Source organism: Notothenia rossii (assembly GCF_949606895.1).
Source record: "Notothenia rossii genome assembly, chromosome: 4".
Classification (NCBI taxonomy): Eukaryota; Metazoa; Chordata; class Actinopteri; order Perciformes; family Nototheniidae; genus Notothenia; species Notothenia rossii.
Window position 1 is genome coordinate 50,884,122 of NC_136902.1, and position 25,832 is coordinate 50,909,953.

At 42.3% G+C, this 25,832-nt stretch overlaps 1 protein-coding gene across 5 annotated transcripts in view; it reads right to left on the reverse strand.

Annotated features, from left to right (window-relative positions):
- Positions 1-1,526: 1,526 nt before the first annotated feature.
- The window catches only part of LOC307036838 (zinc finger protein PLAGL2-like), a 53,655-nt gene continuing 29,349 nt past the window's right edge, over positions 1,527-25,832 (reverse strand). For 2 of the 5 annotated variants that reach the window (XM_079677454.1, XM_079677456.1), the window contains exon 2: positions 1,527-8,297. In XM_079677454.1, the coding sequence (XP_079533580.1) occupies positions 6,554-7,843 (1,290 nt within the window). In that variant the 5' untranslated portion in view covers positions 7,844-8,297 and the 3' untranslated portion in view covers positions 1,527-6,553. Of the gene's footprint in view, positions 8,298-13,591; positions 13,644-25,832 lie in introns of all 5 variants that reach the window. The other 3 variants (XR_013807487.1, XR_013807488.1, XM_079677455.1) reach the window with 3 other exon arrangements.

Here is a 25,832-nt window from a genome sequence, read left to right on the forward strand (position 1 = left end):
GATGTGGCGCATTACCGCCACCTACTGTGGAGGAGTAGACTGACAGAAAAAACAATTAAAAAAATAAACCCCAACCAAACTCTGGAGAAACGATTTGAAAGACTGTCCATTGCCGTAGCCGACTACTCAGAGAGGACAACTTGAAATGGTTTTTAAAAACACACGGTATCTTTCCCCTCCCTCTTTTTCTTTATTTTTCTTTAAAGTATATCTTACTCTTACTGTAAGAGTTATTGTAATTGCACTGTTGAAAATCCTGTGACCTACGTTGTTCATTCATTGCATAATTGCACCGTAGATGTGTATGGGACATGAAAATACATCTTTGAAATGCGGCTCATATTGTATATTTGAAAGACAATATTCTGATATATATCTTCCACTGCCATTATGTATATATTTTACTTCAAGTTCAAATTCAGTTTTTATTTCCTATTTTGAGATATTTATATGCTTACGCCTGTTCATTGTGTAGGCCTACTCCTTTCCATCTGTCCATTGTGTGCAATGCCTTGTTTACATGCTGCTGGAACCAAATATTCTCCCAAATTTGATGTAATGTTTGTGGCTGAGTTATTTCTTATTAAATGATCAAAAATAAGATAAAGAATAACTGAACACATTCTTGGTGGCTCTTTATGTAGTGGTCAGAACATGTATGAACCCCTTGGAAATATTCGTATTGACCTATACTCCAACATAATGGGAACAATCTTGCAATGAATGTATGATTGTAATTAGAATGTTTAAATCTTAATTTTTGCTACACTTGAGTTTGTATAACTATGTGTTCAGAATCACAATGAGCTGGAGCAGAGTGTCTCAATGATCCCGTTCACAAGAGCCCACGATAAATGCTTTACTTCACTGGAGCTGTGTACTGGACTAATTCTGTTCATTCAACAACATTTGTATTTCCCAAATGAAAGTGAGTCCACTGTATTCATTCCCTTCATACATTTTCAAACAGTCTGCTGAGGGTCCTATCATCCATCAAGAGGTATGGATATATCATATGTGGAAGTTCCTTCATCATAGCTTAGGGTTATGATCAAAGGCATCATTTATATTGGGGACATGTCCCCATCACTTTTGGTAACGGACCATTTTGTCCCCACCACTTTGCATTCGGATCGTTTGTTAAAAAAAAGGATTGTACATTTTGAGAATGAATAATAGAACATGTTCAATCTGGAGTGTTCTCACTCTTTCTTTGTATTTCTGAGAACCCAAGTTGTGCACTTTGGACCTGAGACACATTCAATATTAGGAATCATTGAATAGAGAATAGTAAAGCTATTAATGCTCCTGTCTTGCAGCAGCGTAGCATAGTTACTGCTCTAGTTGTCCAAAAAGTATTGTAAGCATACAGTAGGTATGTATATACAGTGTGTATGAATTGTTTGCAGGGGCCGCTTAATGTAGTGTTTTTTAGAATCTGAACAAATGATTCCCCGCCACTTTTACTAACAACGTGACAGACCAACTTTCAATATTCAACAAAAGTAAAACACAGGGGCACAGTGGAAATCTAAAAACTCATTTATTTTGTATTATTTTATGTTCAGACAATCAGAAAATGACAAATTTTCTTTTCACTGTCTTCTAAAATCTATTTAATGATAATACAAACACCTAATGCAAAATATATCTAAGTTAAAGGTGTCGACCTAAATGCAACACACCAGAACAGCCCTGGAGGATCCTTAAGTGAAATGATCCGGGGTCCTCTGCTCTTCCACCATCAGTCTGGAATGCTCCAACATGTCCCCTGTCCCGTCCTCTAACGTGTCCTTCTACTGGGAGACATGTTGTTGTTGGCCGCCCACATGGAGAACATCGTGTAGCAATGGATTTTTGACCTATATTAAAATGGTATTTTTTCATCATGTCAGTACCTTCCACCACCACTTCAATGTTTATTATGCCTGCCTTGACAGTGTGTGGCGGCTCAGGAGGGGGTCTGTGATTCTATCCCAGGCACCTGAAGTCTTGAGTCGTCTTTGGGCAAGATACTGAACCCAAAGTGCCATTGTGTTTAAGTGTGTTTGGCATGTATTGCTCCTGATGTAAGTTAGCCTGTGTCAGTGTCAGTGTGTGTGTGTGTGTGTGTGTGTGTGTGTGTGTGTGTGTGTGTGTGTGTGTGTGTGTGTGTTCGTTCTGGGACTGGTTCAAGGCTGTAGAGGCAGGGCAAGGAGCATGTGTGATGGAAGGGCAGCAGTGAACATGCAGGAAATCATCTGGTCAGTCCAGCTTATATCATTGTTTGGTTGTGCATATCTGCAATTGATCAAAATACCACAAACTGTAAACACACCATGACATTTGGGGCCTTCAAGGAGCCCTGAATGTCCGGGGTCCCATATGGCCTTGTGTGAAACTGCAAAGATGGGTTAAACAAACTGATGTCCCAAAGCCAATGATTACCAGATGCAGCCGCTTATTTCTCAAGTGCTCTATTCATTTTTGAAAATAATGACAAATGTCCATCATCATTTCCAGTGTTCACACAGGTTAGAGGACTCCTTCTTCTTCATCACTCTGCAGCACAACCATGATGCAGAGAAGACTCCTTCTTCTTCATCACTCTGCAGCACGCAGGAGCAGCCATGATGCAGAGGCCTCCTTCTTCATCACTCTGCAGCACGCAGGAGCAGCCATGATGCAGAGAGGCCTCCTTCTTCTTCATCACTCTGCAGCACGACCATGATGCCGTTCACAGTGAAAATCCACAAAGTCAATCAATGTGTTTGTGAAATTCCGACATGCAACTGTGGTATTGGTTCAGACAGAGGCCCGGTTTTAAACAGAGTGAACATTCCAGACTGAAGAGGCAGAGGCACTGAGACGGAACAAATGCAGAGGAGCCAACAGGCAAGGTGCTACAACACCCTGCTGTGAGCTACCCTCAGTAAAAAACTATTGACTTACAAAGTACATGTGCTTGATCTGACAAAAATAAAACTCTAGACATTTTCTCTGCAGTTAGACGGACAGTCACCTGTCTCTTCTCTGAGGTAGTACATAAGTAGAAATATCATTAAAGGCAAGTAAAGAGAACAATGTTTGGCTGTGGGATACACCACCAGGACCTGTGTGCACCCAGCCCTTCAGAGAGGAACTCGGAGCATCTTCAACGTGGTCCAATCTGGTCCAAACGAGTTACAACTATTTCTAATGATTATTGCAGAAAGATATACAAAAATGTAGAGGTAGAAAATTTGACGAAATTATAATGTCAACGTCTGTAGCTAGATAAAGAGTTTAGATTCATTAAACTACTTTTATAGTTTCAATCTAATGGCACAAATAAGAGCCAAAATAACTAGAAGCAAAAACAAATAAAAACAGAAACCCACACTTCTGCGTGTTTGAGGTACAGATCAAAGTCATCCTTTTGTTTTTTTAGAAATGTCATAAGTGCTTAAACCCAGTCAGGAGATTAGACACTCTTAGAGAGGCACAACAGTAGTATTTTAAGACATCGGTGCAACACTTGGAGGCCGGTAATAATGCTAGTGAGAGAAGTCCTTCAACAATCACTTCATGGAGTTAAGGCAGAAGGGAGAGCATCATATTTCTGATATCATCTCCACGAACAGACCAACGTCATGAGTGGAGCCTCCATCATGAGAAGGCTGCTGGTTTGGATCAGAGACAGGAGAGGGGGGAGGTCACCTTTAGTATGAAGGACATCAGATACTCTGATATCCAGCACCCCAGCCTTGTGGATGGGTGTTAATACCAACAGTAACATAGTAAGAGACAGGAAAATGGTTCAAGTGCTCTGGAAGTCCTTTGTAGAATTGATGATGGGTTCCATTCAGGAATACCATCGGACCCTCACGGCGAGCGGGTCACAGGTTCAGCCCGGGTACATCCAGTGGGCTGTTTGAAAAGAAGTGAACAGGTAACAGGGAGGGTTGGGACTAGTCCTTCTGCCTAATCACAACGCTGATCTCAAGTGCTTCAGGTCAAGTAGCTAGGGTTGCTACCTTTTACCATGGAAAAAGAAGTAGAGACCTGGATGACCTCTACTTCAGACTCAAATATAGATTCATTAACATATTGTCAAGTGCTTTCCTTACCCAAGGCTGTAGTGCTATGATTGAAACATGGCAGGATTTGAACAATTATGTTTCGCAGATGTCTTTTAAGCGCAGTCAAATCTTTGCAGCATGTCATAGCCACATTTTCTGATTGAGCATGTTTATCTAGCCTTGATTCAAGATCATCTTCCTGTCACAGTTGGGGTTGGCCTTATCCTGGACGCAGACATTTAATAACTCCTAAAACAAATTGAATTGACACCGAGTGTGGGTTCGCTGCAATGGCTAATAGGGTTCATTCCCACCATGCTCCAATACAGGACATATGTTTGTAGGTATGTTGTGGGACACGGGCAGCAACCCTGAGACCAGTGACCTGGTTAGCACAGAGTCAGCAAATGTACATTTCAGAGTTCCCTGTTTGACATTTGAACAGCGCAGATTCAGGGATTCAAGGTCAACACAACAAGCCGCTGCTACCCTGCCCTCTGAGGCCCTGTTCATCAGACAGAGTAAGACTCCCTGAGGATGCCAGGAGTGTTGACTAGTGTTGTTAGCAGATACAACTTCTGAGGGAATTTCACACTGGATTCCACAGGTAGCTTCTTGTAGAATCCAGTCAAGTTGTGCGGTATAGGTAAAACATTCTATTTTTCTTTTTAAAACCCTACCATTCAAACCAAGTTGACAGCAGTGGTGCAGCATCTTTCCTCCTCCTGTGATTTGGCATGACTTCAAGCTTTAAAACCCTGTAATATTTAAAATGATCGAGTTATAATAGGTAATACTGCCAACAAAAAGGATCTATTTAGCATTAGAGATTGTTTCACCAAGGTGATATAGCCTCAAATCACCTAACAATCCTAGGGCTTTCGGGCAAAGAGCTACTTTGTTGCATTTTAGATTCTGTTACTAAAATGCCTTTGCAGTTCAATTATTATGAACATGTGTGACATTTGACAGTTACTAGTTGTTCAGTTAGCTAATAATAGTTGTGCAGTCAATCTTCACAGTTTGTGTTAACTGTATATGTTATCGACTGCACTTTCTGGCCAAACACAGTAAAGGGTTAAATGAACAACACTTGAAATAATTTCATCAATGGTCAATTCTGGTCTAGTGAAATATTGATGTCACTGGATGACATGTTTTGGAGAGTTGACAAGGTGCAATGCGTAAGGTCAAGCCACCTGCTCCAAAGAATTAAGGGCTAGAATTTCACCTCTAATACTGGCTTCATGCAATCTAACTGCCCAGTCAACAATATGAACAAAAAAGCCTACTAACCAACAGTAGGGCAAGAATATGTCAAATCAAAGTAAACTGCCAAAACACAGTGGGTCAAAAACCCACTGCTACCTTATAATGTTGTCATGTTGCGTCAGCCTGTAGTTGACCTCAGTCAAAGCTTTGTTTCCTTTGCCACTGACCCGGGGCTGAACGTGTATATGCTTTGATTTGTTTTATTAGACCATCCAAAGCAGCTCAACTTTTTCTTGTCCCCACCCCCCCACCTAAGAGACTACAGAGAGACAGACTGTCAGAAGCCGCACGCAACCACTGGGACAGACAGCAGGACCCTAGATCTACCTGCAGTTGTGGCCCACAACGGGCGCTGGGGTTAGCTCTAGTTGAGTTCAATACAACTGCTGACTGTAGTCTGCCTCCCTGAGCGATCCTCCTGGTGTAGAAGCCTCCCAGTGGGGATCAGGGTCAGCCAAGTTGTGAATTCTCTGTTGTTCTGCCCATTTGGATTTATAGCGAGATGTATAATGACAAGCCCTCAGGGCAGCCCTGTAGTAGTCTGTCCCCACAGTGCCACACGAGAAACCCCCAGAAACAGGACTAGCTTTACAGGTTAGGTTTGTAAAAGCGCCTAGTCCATTAGCATGCTAACTTCAGTCAAAAGCTCTGCAACATATTTGACATGTCAACAAAAGTAAGCTTTCAGGTTATGTTGATAATGCAAGTTCATTTTTTTTCAACTAAAATTCAAGCCATAAATGACACATTCTCAATATTGTTTTTTTTCACTAACTCAAACGGAGTACATCTTACTCTAACTTTTTCTTGCTCTACAAGACCGTTCATGCTCCAATATTCTAAAATGAGAAAATCTCAAATCTTCTTTAGTAAGGAGGGTGACATACCCTAACACAGTAGCATTTCCCATGATAACCTAAAACTGGATAACTCCCAGCATTGTGCTGCGCCTGTGACAAGTGTGTTAAGTGCATCCACTGTTGGTAACAGGTCTGACCAAAAAGTAGAACTCTACTTTGGTTGTAGTGAGACCATCTCAATTCCTCAAACGTTCAAGATTCCTTTTTAAATAATGAGGTAATACTGATGAGGTGATTTGTTGTGTTAAAAAAAAAGAAGATTAGATTAGCATCGTTAGCACGGACAGGCTAAAGTCACACATACAATAAAGATGCCATTCTCATGTTTTACCCTTTTCATGAAAAAGCCTGTGAAGGCAGCGTTTGTGGGGACAGAGCTGCTTACTGCTGAAAGGCCTGGTAGTAGTGAGGTAGGGAGCTAGAAGTGCTCATAGCAGGACTGCTGTATGCCTGAGGTAGCTGGCTGTGGTTATGGGCTCCCGGGCCCTGTGGTACATGAGCCTGTGAAGGCTGGAAGAAGGTGAACGGCCCTGGAGCCTGGCTGGACAGCCCAGAGGAAGAGGATGGAGGGGAGGTGGTGGTAGCGGGTGGATAGCTCATCACTAACCCCCCCATCCCCATGTGAGGGCTGTAGGGCGGCAGGCTGAAGGGCAGGAAGCTCAGCAGTGGCCCAAGGTCCATGTTAGTGGTGCAGGACAGCTCGGTGGAGGAGATGGCCGGGCTCCTGGACAGCAGATGGGGGTCGCTGGCAGCACCCACGCCTTCACCAAGCACCTCCCTCTGAGGGGAGGCAGAAGTAGAGGTAGAGGAGTTGACTGCACTTAGGTGAGGTGGGGGCACACTCTGCAGGTCCAGCAGGAAACTGTCCACGTCGGCGCGAGGATATGAGGTAGATCCGTGCTGGTACCTGGCCATGTTGCTGTAGGGCTGCTGCTGCTGCGAGGCCACAGGAGGCTGCAGGTGGTGATGGTGAGAAGATTGGGGGGGCATGTGGCGGGCCACACCCATACTCGAGGACAATGACCCCTGCATGAGGCCAAGAGGGTGACCCATCCCAGGTACAGCATTGGTCATGGGGTATGAGTTGTACATGTCCCTGGAGAAAGGCTCCATGGGCTCTTTGGAGACAGAGCCCATATCAGAGACCACAGGGCTAGGCTCCTCCTTCACAGGGCACTGGGGGGCAGGGGTCGGTGTAGCAACGGGTGTGCTGGGTGTACAGGGTGGCATCAACCCTGACTCCTGCGCATGGCTCTTCTTCAAATGGCGGGTCAGGTGGTCTCTTCGTCCAAAGCGCTGTGCACATCGCGGGCACAGGAAGTCCCGGCGCCCGGTATGCACCACAGCGTGACGCCGAACATCCTTACGAGTGTAAAAACGGCGGTCGCATCGCTCACATGAGTACTTCCTCTCTCTCACAGGCACAGCAGTGTTATTGTTGCCCTCTGATGGTGGAGGTCTGTCAATATGGCTGCCCAGGTGCTCCAGCAGCGAGGGGGGCCCCTCTGGACCGGGCAGGCCTGCTGAAGCACTGTGGGCTGCCACCAGGTGTCGTCTGTAGCCCAGCTGGGTGTTGTACTGCTTCCCACACTCCTGGCAGTGGAAGAGCTGCCTGCTGGCTGTGTGGCTGTCTGGCAGATGACTCTTCAGATGGTCCTGCTGGTGAAACATGGTCTAACAGAAGGAACAGTACTGGCTGTGCGGCTGCACAGGGACCCTGGCCAAGAGCCTGAGCAGACACAGACAAGACTCATGAGGATCCTCCAAAGAGCCGAGCATCAGCCTGCAGACCTCTGGTCGTCTTGTAAACTTAGAGTGCTAGAATTAATGCTGTTAATAAGTGCTGCTTGTTCACGGTTTGATGCTCTCTTGTGGCAATGACTAGTGGTCTGTCCTGCCTTACTGATGCAAGCCTGTGTCCAGCACTTGGTTTCTGTGAAAGCAGCTGCCATAGCAACCCCAAAAGGGCGGTGGTGATGAGGAGCTTTGGAAGCTCTGACCGGGTCTGTGTGTTTTCCTGTGAAAAGCTCTTCTGTTGTCCTGCAGTCTATTTTAGTATTCAGCAGCTCTGAAAGCCAGAGTCACAGCAGCAGAATCACAGAGGTAGCTTGGCATCGTCAGAGACCTGAAAAATAGAAAAGATAGGTGTCAAATAATATCATTTGGCAAGTAAAATCATGCTGGATGAGCTGACTTTAATAACTAAATAATAAAACTAGGACTTCCGGTTATGGCGCAGTGCTGGTGAGACGCATCTCCATGAGGCTCCGAAGCTAATATATTGAATTAATTATTGAGAAGACCACAACTCCCTTTAAATACACATTATCTTAAACAATAGATTACCTGTCAACATTATGCCAGGAAGACCTCAGAAAACAGGTCCACAGACCCCTGCAGCATCAAAAACGTCAACGTTGCAAGCTAACGCTAGCTCAGCTGCAGCTAGCCAAAACACAGAGGCAATGGCCGAGAAGGTGGAAATCCTCGGCGCCATACATGCTATGCAAAGCGACTTTTCAAAGAAACTTGACGATGTGCTTGAGGGAATGGGCGGACTCAAGGGTGAGCTGCAACACCAAGCTAACAGGATCACAGAATAAGAGGAAAGAATTGGAAAGACCGAGGACGACTTAAATTCCATGCACATCGCTATCAAAAAGCTACAGGATAAATGCGCCACATTGGAAATGAAGGTGGAAGACCATGAAAATAGGGACCGCCGCAACAACCTGAGGCTCATCGGCTTGCCTGAAAAAGCTGAGGGTCAAGACGTGTGTGCGTTTTTGGAGCAATGGCTACCTAGAGCCCTGGGCACCGACACTTTTTCCACACCGCCCGTTATTGAGAGAGCACACCGAATAGGATGTCTAATCGCTGCTGGGCAGGACCCAAAACCAAGAGCGGTAATTTTGAGGTTCCTCAACTACAGAGACAAGGAAAACGCTATGCGAGCAGCCCGGAGACAAGGAACAGTGCGTTTTGAGAATCACAACGTCAGATTATATCCAGACCACTCAGCGGAGACTCACCGGCAACAGAAACTCTTCAAGGCAGTGAAAAAGCAGCTACAATCCATGGGGCTCTGCTACGGGATGTTCTACCCGGCTATCTTGGTAGTAACACACAACGGACAGCGACACTCCTTCAACACGGACAAAAGAAGTTTGTCCAAAAGCTACAGAAGGACGCCAGGCCCACGCCAGTGACAAACTAGAACTTTTAGCTAAACAGAGGCTTTGACACCATGGACTTGCTCCAACGAGGTTTGTCGGTTTGTGACAAATCATATCATAGTTGTTCGGTTAATTCTCTAACTACAGATGATCTTGTGTATGAATGTATGTATATATATATAGATATATATATATACTATTATTATTAATTACAACCAAAAAAAAAAAAAGAATGTTCATGGTTCTATCCAATAAGAGGCTATTTTATTTGTATTCCTCTGCTCTCTTGTTCTGAAAGATTAGCAAGTGGTCTAAATGTTTAAGCTGGAGCCTACGGAAGTATGGGAGTCTCCACGTCTCTGCACTACGCTGCTCCTCGCTATGAGGATCAAGCATGTAGAGTAACCAAAGTCTTTAGTTACCTAGGGGGTTTTAGGGAAGTTCAGGGGGGATTTTCATGGTGTTTTGCTTATTGTATATATTTTATAATTATTCTACTGTTGTTGGTATTACTTTCTCTTCCTTTTTGTTTCTCTATTTTGATAAAAGAGCAGTATCTAATAGAGATATCCCTGTGGTGTTACACTATACAATTCACTCCACAGTAAATGGCAGGTAAAACAGACATAAAGATCACATCCTGGAATGTGAGAGGATTGAATAAGCTTGTTAAGCTAAAACAGGTGTTAGGCAGAATTAGACTTCCAAAATCACAGATCGTTTTTATTCAAGAGTCCCATTTAACTGATATTACTAAAGTTAAAAAAAAGATGGCCTAGACAAATCTTTGCAGCCCCATTTAACTCACAGGCCAGAGGGGTTATTATTTTGGTCCACAAATCAATCCCGTTCAGACTTAGCCATGAAATAATTGACCCGGCAGGAAGATACATTATTTTGCAAGGAAAAATATTAGAGACTCAAATTACACTGGTCAATGTTTACGGACCTAACGAGGATAATCATGCCTTCTTTAGGAATTTATTTCTTACTGTATCCTCTACTCCTGGACAATATATAATAGGCGGAGACTATAACTGTGTGCTGGACCCAGAGAAGGATCGCTCCTCAGGCATTGATGTTTCTCATCCACAAGCTAGAAAGGTGCTGCTTCAATCCATAAACGATCTTAATTTAATTGAAGTCTGGAGAAAGCTACATCCTACAAAAAAGCATTTCTCATGTTATTCAGGTACTTATAAGAAGTCATCACGTATTGACTACTTTCTGATCTCCATGGCCTTATTATCACATGTGAATGAATGCAGTTATGACAGCATAGTATTGTCCGATCATGCACCCATCTCATTAACCCTCCATATACCGAGGCTTGTTTGGTGTCCTTCCAGGTGGCGCTTCAAAACCAAAAGGTTACAAGACCCAACATTTGTAGAATTTCATGGTAATAATATTGATAATTATTTTTGTATGAACACAGATCAGACTAGTGCAGGCATAAGATGGGAAGCATTTAAAGCCTTCATTAGGGGTGTGATGATTAGCTATACAAGCTTTAAATCAAAAGCTCACTATAAAGAGTTAACCAACCTTGAGGCTCAAATGAAAACTCTGGAACTTGACCTATACCAAAATGATATACCAGAGAAACATAAAGAGCTCCTTCTGTGGAGAGCTAAATATAAAGAGCTATCTGCTAGTAAAATTGCAGCAAACCTCCTTTGGTTAAAGCAATCTTACTATGACCAAGGTGACAAAGCTGGCAAGCTTCTTGCATGGAGAATAAAGAAAATGCAATCGGATAGAGCTATAAACTCAATCAAATTAGATAACGGAAACAATACAGTAGATCCAGCTGAAATAAACTCCTCCTTTAGAATATTCTACGAATCCCTTTATAGTTCAGAATACCCAGATAATACTCAGTTACAATCTGAATTCCTAGATCAGTTAGAAATCCCAACTATGACAGAGCAAGATAAGACTGAATTGGATATGTAACTGTTAAGGAAATGTCAGAAGCCTTGCGGAATACGAGAAGCGGGAAGACACCAGGACCAGATGGGATCCCTATAGAGATTTATAAATTGTTTCCAGACAAACTACTCCCCCCTCTATTAGATATGTTTGAAGAGGCATATGAGTTGGGTACTCTGCCACCATCTTTACGGTCTGCAATTATCACCTTGGTCCCAAAGCCTGGTAAACCACCAACAGAAAGGGGGTCCTATCGTCCTATATCCTTAATGTGTTGTGATACAAAAATTCTGTGTAAAACTTTGGCAAGAAGGCTAGAATCATATGTACCATCCTTAATCTCCAATGACCAGAATGGCTTCGTTCAAGGGCGTCAAGCTTTTTTTTCCTAATATTCGCAGAGTGCGTAATATACTTCATGACAGGAGTGATGCTAAAGACACCGCAACCCTGTCGTTGGATGCTGAAAAAGCCTTTGACAGGATTGAATGGAAATACCTGATGGAAGTCTTGAGGAGATTTGGGATGGGTGGAAAATATCTCAAATGGTTGAGACTTCTGTATTCAGATCCAACAGCTGAGGTATTAACAAATAACATGATATCCAAACCGTTTAGTCTACACAGGGGCACAGGACAGGGATGCCCCCTATCCCCTCTTTTATTTCTGTTTGCTATTGAACCACTAGCTTTGGCTATCCGGCAACATCAGAGCATTTCGGGTGTGAGGATAGGTGAATCTGAGCATATGATTTCCTTATTTGCGGATGATATTATTATGTTTCTGTCCAAGTTGAGAACATCTATACCAACACTTGTTAGCCTAATCAATTCATTTGGGGAATTCTCTGGATATAAGGTCAATAATTCTAAATCCACTATATTGTTTTTAAATAAAAATGAGAGACAAAACCCAGGGATACCCACCCCCTTTTCAGCTACTCGGGAGGGTTTTATATACCTAGGAATAAAAATCGTCCCGGAAATTGAGAATATTGTCCCCTCCAATTATGACCCCATAATACAATCAGTAACAGAATCTCTGAATAGATGGATGCAAATGCCCATCTCCATGTTAGGCCGTATTAATATTCTTAAAATGTCTATTCTGCCAACATTTCTTTACCTGTTTCAGTCTATTCCTCTCCCTCTTTCACAATCATTTTTTTGTAAGCTCAGGCAGCTCTTCTCAAAATGCATATGGAACAACAGGCGTGCAAGACTACGGCTCTCCCTTTTACATCTGCCTTATGATAGAGGGGGACTTCAAGTACCTAATCTACAATTGTATTATTGGGCAGCGCAGCTGCGCACAGCCATGTTTTACTTCTCCTCCTCTGACCCTCCAGCATGGCTATACATTGAACGCAATACAGCACCGGGCCTATCCCTCCAGTCATATATCTACTCTGCTCATGCTAAAAAAAAAAAAAAACAGACAAAAAACCCGTTTGTTAAAAATACTGTTTCTGTTTGGCATGAAGCACATGTCTATATAGGAGATGCTCCCAAACTATCCCAGTTCTCCCCAATATGGGGTAATGACAACTTTGTCCCCGGAAGAGCGGATGGGGGATTCAAACAATGGGCTGCCAAGGGTCTGAGTAGAATAAAAGACTTGTATACAGAAGGAAAACTTATGTCCTTTGATCAGTTGGTTCATAGATATGCCATCCCTAGAAGCCACTTCTTTAAATTCCTGCAGTTAAGGAGCTTCATATCAGCGCAGACTAAATGCTTAGATGAGCCACCCTTGTCAGTTGTGGAGAGAGCCACTCTAAATTATATGGATGTTTGAGGCCAACTATCGGTCATTTATGTTCTGCTGCGGTCCAAATCAAAGGACAACTCACACTCAAGACTCAATGCTTGGAGAGATTATTTGAAAGTAGACATTACAGAGACTGAGTGGGAAAATGCTTGTTTAAAGGCACAAACCCAGACTATAAACACTGCACTGAAACTGATACAATATAAATGGCTGTTCAGAACCTATGTTACACCTGTTAAACTGAATCTGTATAATCCTAACATTCCTGATAACTGTTCCAAATGTGACGATAATGTTGGTACTCTGCTGCACTGTATGTGGGAATGCCAAAAAATCCAATCATTCTGGAAAGATATAGTTAACCTGATTGCACGTGTAACTGCTATACAGATTCCTCTCGACGCAAAGCTCTGTATATTAGGTATATATCCTGACCAATTTGTATCAAGCCGTAAAGCAGTGCCCTTGATTAATATTTGCCTACTTCAGGCTAGGAGAGTAATTGCACTGAGGTGGAAAAATACGGATTGTCCTTCACCTGCATTGTGGCTGCGGGAAATGGCGTCCTGCCTCGCTTTGGAAAAATTAACCTATGTGACCAAAAAGAAAGTAAATAAGTTTAAGGAAATATGGGACACATTCATGCACTTCCTTGAAAGTGACCAAAGTGAAATTGATGGATATCGCTATCAAACACTGATAGATAATAAGGAATAATAACAATGCTGCTTATAATAATAACGATAATAATTATCTCTAAATATAGAAACTAATTATTCTTTCATATACTTTTTTTGTATTATTGTTTCACATCCTTTACTTATATCTGATTGTATTTACAGTACTCCTGTTTTATTTCAATCTGTGAGGTTTCCCTGAATGTCCGATGTTGAGGGTGGGGAGAGGGAAGGGTTATTTTTCCATGTGTCAATGTATGTATGTATGACTGTATGTTCTTTCTATGTTGAAAAACCCAATAAATATAATTTAAAAAAAAAAATAATAAAACTAGAGATGTCCCGATCCGATCACGTGATCGGGGATCGGAGCCGATCACGTGATTTTCAAAAGATCGGAATAGGGAGAAAAAGATCGGGGATCTGGAAAAAATGTGTTATATATATATAAAGTGTTTTTATTATTTTATTTAATGTTACAAAACAAAAATGACCATGTTCACGTCTTAAAGTCATCCTGAGGCCTTAGTTTTAAAATTACACAACATCATGTATGTGTTGCTTCTTTTGGGCTTGTTTTCAGACCTGGTTGCTTATTTCTTTCAAATCTGGCAACAGAGTGGGCAGGGCGCAGTGTCTAACAGCAGCAGTAAGCTAACAGAGGCTACGTCCAGCTGGTGACTCGGGAGTCGGGACAGAGAAAATGTCAGGAGTTTGGAAGTATTATAAAATTGAAAGCGAAGGCAGTGTAACAGCCAGATGCAATGTTTGCAAGGCGGAGGTTCCGCGTGGTTGAAAGAACAGAGCTACGTTCAACATGACCAATCTAATACGCCACCTGAGAAACAAACACAAACAGCAACACGACGAGTACACAGCGGCCACTCAGGTAACGGCACTGAAACAACCGACACTTTCAGAGACTTTTAAAAGGAAAGAGAAACTGCCCCAGAACAGTGAAAAGGCCAACAGCCAAGATAGCTGAATTCATCGCGTTGGATGACCAGCCGTTATCTGTGGTGAAGAACGTGGGGTTTCGCCGTCTCATGGAGCACTTGTAGCCACGTTATGAGTTGCCTTCTTGTCACTACTTTACAGAGAAAGCTCTGCCTGCCCTTCACATCAAGCTTCGTGGCCACCTGCAAGCCCTGTTAACAGGCGTGCCTGCTTTCGGATTTAACACGGACATATGGAGTTCTTCTGTGTATCCAATGTCACTCCTTAGCTTCACTGCACAGTGGATCAACTCCCAGTTTAATTTACAAAATGTGACCTTGCAAGCTCAGAACTTTCGCGGATCTCAAACAGCAGATCGTGTGAGAGAGGCGATCGAGGGGATGCTTAACAGTTGGGGAATAGATAAGCCACGGGTCCATGTCATTTTGCGGGACAACACGCGAAATATGGTGAAAGCCATGGATGATATGGAAGTAACGAGTGTGGGTTGTGTCGCACACACGCTCCAACTTGCTGTGCATAAGGGTGTGCTGTCTCAGCGCAGCGACTTAGACGCACTGACCACAGCGAGGAAAATTGTTGTCCATTTCAAACATTCCCCGTTGGCTTATTCCTGGCTGGAAGATATCAAGAAGGATCTGAAGATGGAACAGCAGCCTCTACATGCTGCAGAGCATCCTGGAGCAAAAGCGGGCTCTCTGTGTGTATGCAGCTGACTACAGCATGCCAGCCACACTGACAGGCAACCAGTAGACCCTGATGGAGAAGACAGCTGAGGTGTTAGCTCCATTTGAGGAACTCACAAGGGATGTGAACAATCCCACTGCATCTGCAACTGATCCCTGCAATAACATGTTATTATTATAATAATGATAATTTTCTATATTTTTAAATAAAAGAATATAAATGTTTTATTTTACTATGATATTTTATATTCTAAATAAACCATTCATCCATCCAGTCATTTAATTCATTCAAACAGCCCTCAAACGTGTACTCTCGGGAGAAGACCACTGACCAGGGGGTCAGAACAATGAAGAGCACGCTCCTAGAAGAGACCCGCTTTGCTGAGGTAGAGGAGGAGCCACTGTACAGCATCGCCACTCTAGTGGATCCAAGATACAAAGACAGGTAAGTACAGTAAATTAATGTACCATTTGAATGCTATTATAATCGTATCTATTCAGTGTGAGAAAAACTTTTTAGAGAGTACTTGTCCATGGACAAGTGAGTTTGGCAATTTACTTGTCCGAATACATTTTTCACTTGTCCAGTATGGACAACAATTGGGGCACCTGGAATATTCTTCTTCGCCATCGTATTTTACATTTTCCCACGGTTTTTACACCGCTAACGTAAGTGAGCGGTAAGATTTTACTGCATCACACATAGGGTTGGGTATCATTTGTATTTTAACGATTGCGGTTCTGCTTTTCGATTCCGGTTATTTTCGGTTCTCGATTCTGTCCCATTACAAACTGGGAGAAAAATGTATTTATGAAAACATTAAGTCAAATCTGTATTCCTATTTACAAATCACTTCATACTGTTGAATTTCGTTACGGTTATTGAATACAATTATATAAAAATGATCTCTGCATTGTTTAGTTAGTTATAAGTGGTGCAGTTTTAGAATGTACAATTGGCCCAGTCTGATATAACACAACAAATTAGTGTTTTGCTTCCCAACCCAGCCACTGTGCTACACGTCGTTATTATTATACATCCATGGTCCCGCCCCGCCCCGCCTAACAGTACAGAAAGCGGCGAGATGCATTTCCTTAGGAATCCACAAGCAGAACCAAAACTAACATTTCTAAACGAACAATGGCGGACACGGACAATTTGCGATTGAGTTCTGCCTTTTGTAAACTGAATTTATCAATAATTTGTCAATAAATGAGGGCGAAAAACGTCACTTGTCCGCCGGACAAGTCAATTGAAAGATCTACTTGTCCGATATCGTAAATAACACGTCCCGGACGGTGGGACGTGTGCTTTTTCGCACACTGCTATTACATTATGAATTATGTATATCAAACCGACCAGTATTCATTATTCAAGCCAATTTCTATTTTTCTTTCCTTTAAATTTAGGTCTGTTAATGGTTAGATTTTTACAGAAGTAAGGCCGTTGCCTGACTTAACTGTTATGCTGTGTGGTGTCTTGTCTTATGTTTTTCTTTGTTGTGGGTAATTGTTACATTAATCTATTTTCAGATTCTTCACAAAGTCAGACAATCTGAGGCTTGCCACGGATAACCTCATCGTGGAGGTGGCCAGAGGCAGCAGAGGCAGCAGAGGCTTTCAGAGCTGCTGAGGCAGCAGAGCCTATGCGCAAGACACCACGCCAAGAAGCAAGCAGCAGCCTGTAGGGGTGTAACGATTCACAAACATTTCGGTTCGGTACGTACCTCGGTTTTTAGGTCTCGGTTCCGTTCGGTACGTTTTCGGTACGGCAGAAACAATTATCACAAAACATAAAATATATATATATATATTTTTTATTATTATTAAACTGTGAATAATGTATTCACTCAAATAAATACAAAATAAAATAAACATTAAGGTGCAGCATTTCGATGAACTGAAATAATCTGTATTTGAACTTTACTGTACGAGAACTCAAAAAACATAAACTATTAGTTTTGGGTTTTTTATTATTATTAAACTGTGAATATTCACTCAAATAAATACAAAATAAAATAAAATAAACATTAAGGTGCAGCATTTCGATGAACTGAAATAATCTGTATTTGAACTGTACCTAAGCAGCCAGCTTGACATTATGACTTGCAGTGTTTCCCCTAGGTTTACTGCCTTGGCAGGGTGCTGCTCGGTTACCCTGAAAACATTTTTCGGGGCACCCAGATTTTTTTAATCTTCTGGAGCAGAGAGAGGAGCTGTGGATTATTGTTATTGATATCGTACAGTAACAAAGTATTTGTACATTAAAAAGTAATAAAGTACAGTGTTACACTGTACTTTACTACTTTAATTCAAACTGTATTCCCTTCTTATCACGTAGCCTACACTTCTTCCTTTCATTGATACATTTAAATCACCTGACTACAGCATATAACATACCTGCTGCAACCCTGTGCTGCTGCTGCTGCTGCTGCTTCTCTCTGCCTCATCCTCTATTGCTGGAGGCAGCTCCACCTCATCTGATCTCTGATATGAAAGCAATCGTGTTATGATCATATTGAGCTATTGGTGTGAGTCTAACATTAAACAAGTAGTCTGCTTGTCATACATTGCTGACGATACATTTTAAGAGGCAATTTGTTGAGTCACTGCCGCTAAATGCCGGTTGCATCAAGCTAGCAAATCCTGCATTAACCTCACATCAACAAGTGACAGAACATCCAATTATCCTGAGCTAATTTACTGAATAAACCAACTCACATCTCCTGTCTTTCTTTTCACCCAACTCATTAGACTATTCTTCTGCTGGCGTTTGATTGTTGTTTTCTGTCAAATTCAATACTGTAGTTCAAAACCGCGGTACCTGCTCACCATCTGTGAGCTATTTTTAGAATGCGCATGCTACGTTCGTTGTCACGTTCGCGCGCGTCCACCTGGGCTGGCTGTGTGTGTCCTTCTCCCGTGACGATAACGGCTTGCGGTTAAAAAAATAATAATAAACGAATTTGAAACTGGGGGGACACACAAACAGGCAGACAGCAGAGCTGTTGTTCTCCTCCTTTCCTCCGCTCTTGTCTCTGATTGTGAGTGTGTGCATTTGCGTGTGTGTGTGTGTGGGGTGGGTGGGGGGGGGGGGGGGGGGGGGGGAGCGGAGCCCCGCCCTTCAGAAACAGAGCGGAGGGAGAATGTGAATACGCAAGGCTGTGGACACTGAAACATGCACATTGGATAAATAACATAGGCGTTTAGTTTATTTAATAAAAGAGCATGTTCAATGTGAAAAGTGACCGTAGATAGATTACTTCAGTTGCAATTTGGTGCTATATATATATATATTTTAAATAATACAAAATAATTTAAATAAAAAAAAAAAAAAACACCTTGAATTTCAAAAAAACGAACTTGTCCACATTGCTTGCCGAAAGGGCAGATCTGCTGGCACTAACAATGTCTCCTGCTGTGGAGAACACCCTCTCTAGGGACAGAGGTAGCAGATACAGGCAGGTAGCGCTTTGCTAACATGGCAACATAAGGATATTTGGCGTTTGTAATAGCTTTGGCTCGGTCTGAACTTTTTGCAAGTGGTGGAGGTTTAAATGCTAGCGGGAGTTGGGTTTGCACTTCAGTCTTTTTTCTTTTGGTACCGGTGATATTCACGTTCGGGTGATGCCTTTTGAAATGAGTGTGCAAGTTTGATGTATTGCCAGCCACGTAACCAATTTTAGTTGAACAAGGCCGACAAACAGCTTTGGTTCGGTCCACCTGTCTTTGTCCGTCATCCTTGTACATAACTGCGAAACCAAAATGTTCCCAAACCGTAGACTTCAATGATGCTGGAGGATTTTCGAGCTCAACTTTATCTACGTTCGCCATTTCGACAGTTCCTCAAATTACTGACTACTTTTGAACACATCCCTGTGACCAGCTCTCATAGTATGCCTCTCGTCCAATGAAATGACTTGCTTGCTCTATGACCCGTTGAACCCAATTGAGCAAATTAATCTGAATGCTGCGACGCAGCACCTGAGAGTACTTCCAAGAAGTTGTTCAAGTTCTCAATTTTTTACGTTTAACGTTATATTCGTTCGGTACACTTCGCTACACATGTGTACCAAACCGAAGGGCCCGTACCGAATAATTTTGGTACGGGTACGTATACCGTTACACCCCTACTGATAATCCATCATTACATTCATGGCCGCAGAGTAGGTAAAAAGTTTTGCAGTCCGGGGCTCCGGCTGTCTCACGTGCTGTTTATGCAAGCCTCTCTCTCCTTGACGTAAGTGTTTAGAGGGGTTTACTAACTCCCCCTCGATTCTATTGGCTCTAAAGTTTCAAAAAAGGTGTCAATCGCCCAAATCGACCAATGGGTTCCAGAGATAGGATCCTGCGTAGTATGAATAATGCCAGCAAAGGCTGCTTTACGCACATGACGCAGCAGCAGAGCCAGCCGCACAACTAGCACAGCACAGCACAGCACAGCACAGCAGCAACGAACACAGCGAACAGAGAACACAGAGACAACAGCAGGCAACCCTGATTAAGAACTTCAGAAAAGTTATGTACTCTCTCTGTTTGTATCCATTAGTTGTGTATTTGGTGTAATCTATAGTAATTCCACACTCGCAAAATACAAAATGGACGCCGCTTTGTTGTTGTAGCGTTATCGTTCCGTGAGAAACTAAAACAATGGGAACATCGTGTTGGTGAACGTATAAATAGATTAATGGTATTTTGTGACTATAACGCGGCAGTATATAAATAAAGCTGTATTGTATATCAACCCAGTCTCTCTATATATACATTGGGGCAAAAAAGTATTTAGTCAGCAACCAATTGTGCAAGTTCTCCCACTTAAAAAGATGAGAGGCTTGTAATTTTCATCCTAGGTATACCTCAACCATGATAGACAAAATGAGAAGAAAAAAAATCCAGAAAATCACATTGTCTGATTTTTAAAGAATTTATTTGCAAATTATGGTGGAAAATAAGTATTTGGTCACCTACAAACAAACAAGACTTCTGGCTCTCACAGACCTGTAACTTCTTCTTTAAGAGCCTCCTCTGTCCTCCACTTGTTAACTGTATTAATGGCACCTGTTTGAACTCGTTATCAGTATAAAAGACACCTGTCCACAACCTCAAATAGTCACACTCCAAACTCCACTATGGCCAAGACCAAAGAGCTGTCAAAGGACACCAGAAACAAAATTGTAGACCTGCACCAGGCTGGGAAGACTGAATCTGCAATAGGTAAGCAGCTTGGTGTGAAGAAATCAACTGTGGGAGCAATTATTAGAAAATGGAAGACATACAAGACCACTGATAATCTCCCTCGATCTGGGGCTCCACGCAAGATCTCACCCCGTGGGGTCAAAATGATCACAAGAACGGTGAGCAAAAATCCCAGAACCACACGGGGGGACCTAGTCAATGACCTGCAGAGAGCTGGGACCAAAGTAACAAAGGCTACCATCAGTAACACACTAAGCCGCCAGGGACTCAAATCCTGCAGTGCCAGACGTGTCCCCCTGCTTAAGCCAGTACATGTCCAGGCCCGTCTGAAGTTTGCTAGAGAGCATTTAGATGATCCAGAAGAGGATTGGGAGAATGTCTTGTCATATGGTCAGATGAAACCAAAATATAAGTTTTTGGTAAAAACTCAACTAGATGTGTTTGGAGGAGAAAGAATGCTGAGTTGCATCCAAAAAACACCATACCTACTGTGAAACATGGGGGTGGAAACATCATACTTTGGGGCTGTTTTTCTGCAAAGGGAGCAGGACGACTGATCCGTGTAAAGCAAAGAATGAATGGGGCCATGTATCGTGAGATTTTGAGTGACAACCTCCTTCCATCAGCAAGGGCATTGAAGATGAAACGTGGCTGGGTCTTTCAGCATGACAATGATCCCAACCACACCGCACGGGCAACGAAGGAGTGGCTTCATAAGAAGCATTTCAAGGTCCTGGAGTGGCCTCGCCAGTCTCCAGATCTCAACTCAATAGAAAATCTTTGGAGGGAGTTGAAAGTCTGTGTTGCCCAGCGACAGCCCCAAAACATCACTGCTCTAGAGGAGATCTGCATGGAGGAATGGGCCAAAATACCAGCAACAGTGTGTGAAAACCTTCTGACGACTTACAGAAAACGTTTGACCTCTGTCATTGCCAACAAAAGGTATATAACAAAGTATTGATGAACTTTTGTTATTGACCAAATACTTATTTTCCACCATCATTTGCAAATAAATTCTTTAAATTTTCTCTCATTTTGTGTCTCTTAGTTGAGGTATACCTAGGATGAAAATTACAGGCCTCTCATCTTTTTAAGTGGGAGAACTTGCACAATTGGTGGCTGACTAAATACTTTTTTTCCCCACTGTATATACAGGACTGTCTCAGAAAATTAGAATATTGTGATAAAGTTCTTTATTTTCTGTAATGCAATTAAAAAAACAAAAATGTCATACATTCTGGATTCATTACAAATCAACTGAAATATTGCAAGCCTTTTATTATTTTAATATTGCTGATTATGGCATACAGCTTAAGAAAACTCAAAAATCCTATCTCAAAAAATTAGAATAGTTCCTCAGACCAAGTAAAAAAAAAAGATTTATAACAGCAAAACACAATCAAACATTTGAAAATGTCCATTAATGCACTCAGTACTTGGTTGGGAATCCTTTTGCACGGATTACTGCATCAATGCGGCGTGGCATGGAGGCAATCAGCCTGTGGCATTGCTCATTTAGCTCATTAGCATTGTTGGGTCTGGTGTCTTTCAGCTTCTTCTTCACAATACCCCACATATTCTCTATGGGGTTCAGGTCAGGGGAATTTGCAGGCCAATCGAGGACAGTAATGCCATGGTCAGTACACCAGTTACTGGTGGTTTTGGCACTGTGGGCAGGTGCCAGATCATGCTGGAAAATGAATTCCTCATCTCCATAGAGCTTTTCAGCAGACGGAAGCATGTAGTGCTCTAAAATCTCTTGGTACACAGCTGCATTTACTCTGGGCTTGATGAAACACAGTGGACCAACACCAGCAGCTGACATGGCTCCCCAAACCATCGCTGACTGTGGGAACTTCACACTGGATTTCAAGCAACTTGGATTTTGCTCCTCTCCAGCCTTTCTCCAGACTCTGGCGCCTTGACTTCCAAATGAAATACAAAACTTGCTTTCGTCTGAAAAGAGGACTTTGGACCACTGTGCAACTGTCCAGTGCTTCTTTTCCTTAGCCCAAGTCAGACGCCTCTTCCGTTGTCTTGAGTTCAGAAGTGGCTTGACCATGGGAATACGGCTATTGTAGCCCATTTCCCGGACACGTCTGTGAACAGTGACTTTTGATACCTGGACTCCAGCTTCAGTCCACTGTCTTTGAAGCTCCCCCAAATTCTGGAAGCGACTCTTCTTCACAATGCTGTTAAGGCTGCGGTCATCTCTCTTGGTTGTGCAGCGTTTCCTGCCACATTTCCCCCTTCCAACAGACTTTTTGTGGATGTGCTTTGAAACTGCACTCTGTGAACAGCTTGCTCTTTGAGAAATTTCTTTTTGTGTCTTACCCTCCTGATGGAGGGTGTCAATGACGGTCCTCTGGACAGCAGTCAGATCAGCAGTCTTCCCCATACTTGTGATTTAGTTTACTGAACCAAGCTGAGTGTTTTTCAAGGCTCAGGAAACCCTTGCAGGTGTTTCGAGTTAATTAGACGATTCAAGTGATTCGTTGAACACCCTACTAGTATACTTTTTCATGATATTCTAATATTTAGAGATAGGATATTTGAGTTTTCTTAAGCTGTATGCCATAATCAGCAATATTAAAATAATAAAAGGCTTGCAATATTTCAGTTGATTTGTAATGAATCCAGAATGTATGACATTTTTGTTTTTTTAAATTGCATTACAGAAAATAAAGAACTTTATCACAATATTCTAATTTTCTGAGACAGTCCTGTATATACACTGAACAAAAATATAAACGCAACACTTTTGTTTTTGCTCCCATTTTTCATGAGATGAACTCAAAGATCTGAAACATTTTCTACATACACAAAATAACCATTTCTCTCAAATATTGTTCACAAATCTGAAAAAATCTGTGATAGTGAGCACTTCTCTTTTGCCGAGATAATCCATTCCACCTCACAGGTGTGGCATATCAAGATGCTGATTAGACAGCATGATTATTGCAAAGATGTGCCTTAGGCTGGCCACAATAAAAGGCCACTCTGAAACGTGCATTTTTGCTTTATTGGGGGGGTCTGGGGGGGTCCGAAAACCAGTCAGTATCTGGTGTGAGGGTTAGGATTAGGGTTAGGTTTAGGGTAATGTTGTGAATCGAGTGGCCCATGGTGGTGGTGGGGTTATAGTATGGGCAGGCGTATGTTATGGACGATGAACACAGGCCACTCGATTCACAACATTACCCTAACCCTTTTGGCCGAAAGCCGAAAGGGCCTTTTTAACCATTTTCGGCCGATAATTTTCGGCGGCGGAATATTCGGTGCATCCCTAATATATATATATATATATATCTTTCATGAGGTCTTGTGAACCAATCTTAGTCTGGCCCCTTGCCTGAGACCAATTTGCCTGAGACCAATTTGCCATGGGAGACCCTACCAGGAACACAAGGTTCCAGACAACACAGCCCCCAGGTTCATCAGGGCACACAAACCTCTCTACCACGGTAAGGTGCTGGTTCTTCAGGGAGGATAATATATATATATATATATATATATATATATATATATATATATATTATTATATTTTATATATTTTATTTGTATGTGTATACTGTTATTTCACACACGCTAAATGGGGGAATTATTTCTGATTTGAGTTACATTTTTGAAAGACTAAGCCAGTGAAGTATCGATTTTGTTTTTTCCACATTTGTTTTCACAGTGATGAAGACGAGTATCAAATGGCTTCTGGATCACAGCCATCAACATCTGCCTCATCCGAACTACGACGTGCATCAGGTCAGCATACAGTTGCCCCAGAGCCATCAACATCCAAGCTACGCCGCCGGACGTCTGCACCAGTACTAACTCAGCCTCCCTCTGCATCTTCTGATTCATTGGACAGACTGTCAGGAGAAAAGTGAAATGGGCTGGTGTGTGGCAGACTAAGATTATTACCGTTCCTGACGCTGTGGTGGACTACAACAGAAGCATGGGCTGCGTGGATGTGTCCGATGCTTTGATTGGGTACTACAGGGTTCACCACAAAACCATGAAATGGTACAAGACTTTTTTTTACCATTTTCTGGACATTGCAGTGGTGAACAGCTTCCTTCTCCACAAGGAGCTGCACAAGATGAGGGGTGACCGCGGCAGGACAAAGCCACACACCCAGAAGTCTTTCAGGGAGCAGCTTGCTGCAGATATGAGGGGTGAAGTCCCTGCAGCACCACCACAACTCCCCCCCCATGATCACTCGTATGCATTCCCAAGTATAAGGGGGAAGATGCCACCGCGCTCAGGAGGTGCTCTGATGCTGGCAACACAACGGTGAAGACCTATCTACTGCACTAAGTGCCTGGTGCCTCAATTCCAAAACACGAAACACATTCAGGTTGTGTACATTTTTTTTTTTTTTGCCAGTGTTTACAAAAAAAATGCTTGTGGTGTTATTTCGGTTTTAGTGTAGTTTTATAGTGTGTTATTTTTTTAAATAAATCTGCTCCTGTTGGAGACAAATGTATCCTATGTTTCCTAATTGTTATTGTGTAAGTAAACCTTCCTAGAAGTGTTAGTCGGGTGATAAACATGTAAGGACTGTGGCAAAGTCCACACACAGACACACACACACACACACACCATTTACATTAAAAAAAGAAATGTAATTTAAAAAAAAAGGAAAATGTTTTTTTTTTCATAAAAACACTTGTATTTGGATGGAATGATTACCTTTAGTGATAATAAAATTATTTTTACAGTATGGTACCTGAAAAAGGTCAAATGGCCCTGATGGTATCCAAATGTGCCAAAATGTGCCCAAAGGTCAGTCTTTTTGCTAAACCTCTCTAAAAAGGTCACATTTCACTTGTTTTGCCTCAATCTTGGTACAGGGTACTTATATGTTATACTTTGGATTCCTAAAGCTTTTAGTCTACCATACCATCATTCAAGGGTGGTTTTCACTATAAGTAAGGGTTTTTTTTTTAGACAGAGGTAAGAATTTACCTTTTTTTTCTATGTTCCATCTGAATTTACTCTGACACAGAAACATCTATATTGATTCTGACACTTCTACATCCAACTCACAGATGGAACCTTGCTTTGATAAAATAAATTATTCATATAACCCTTTTAGAAGTTAAGTTATATTCATTTGTTTTGGGCATAGCATTTTCGAGCCTGAAACCTGAAAAACAGGCTCAGGGCTCAGGGTTAATGACGTCGGACGTGCGTGCGTTTTATTTGGTGGTTTGTGTTCCGGCTGTCAATCAGCTGTGCGCAACGTCTCCGCTGCAGCCTGTGCGTC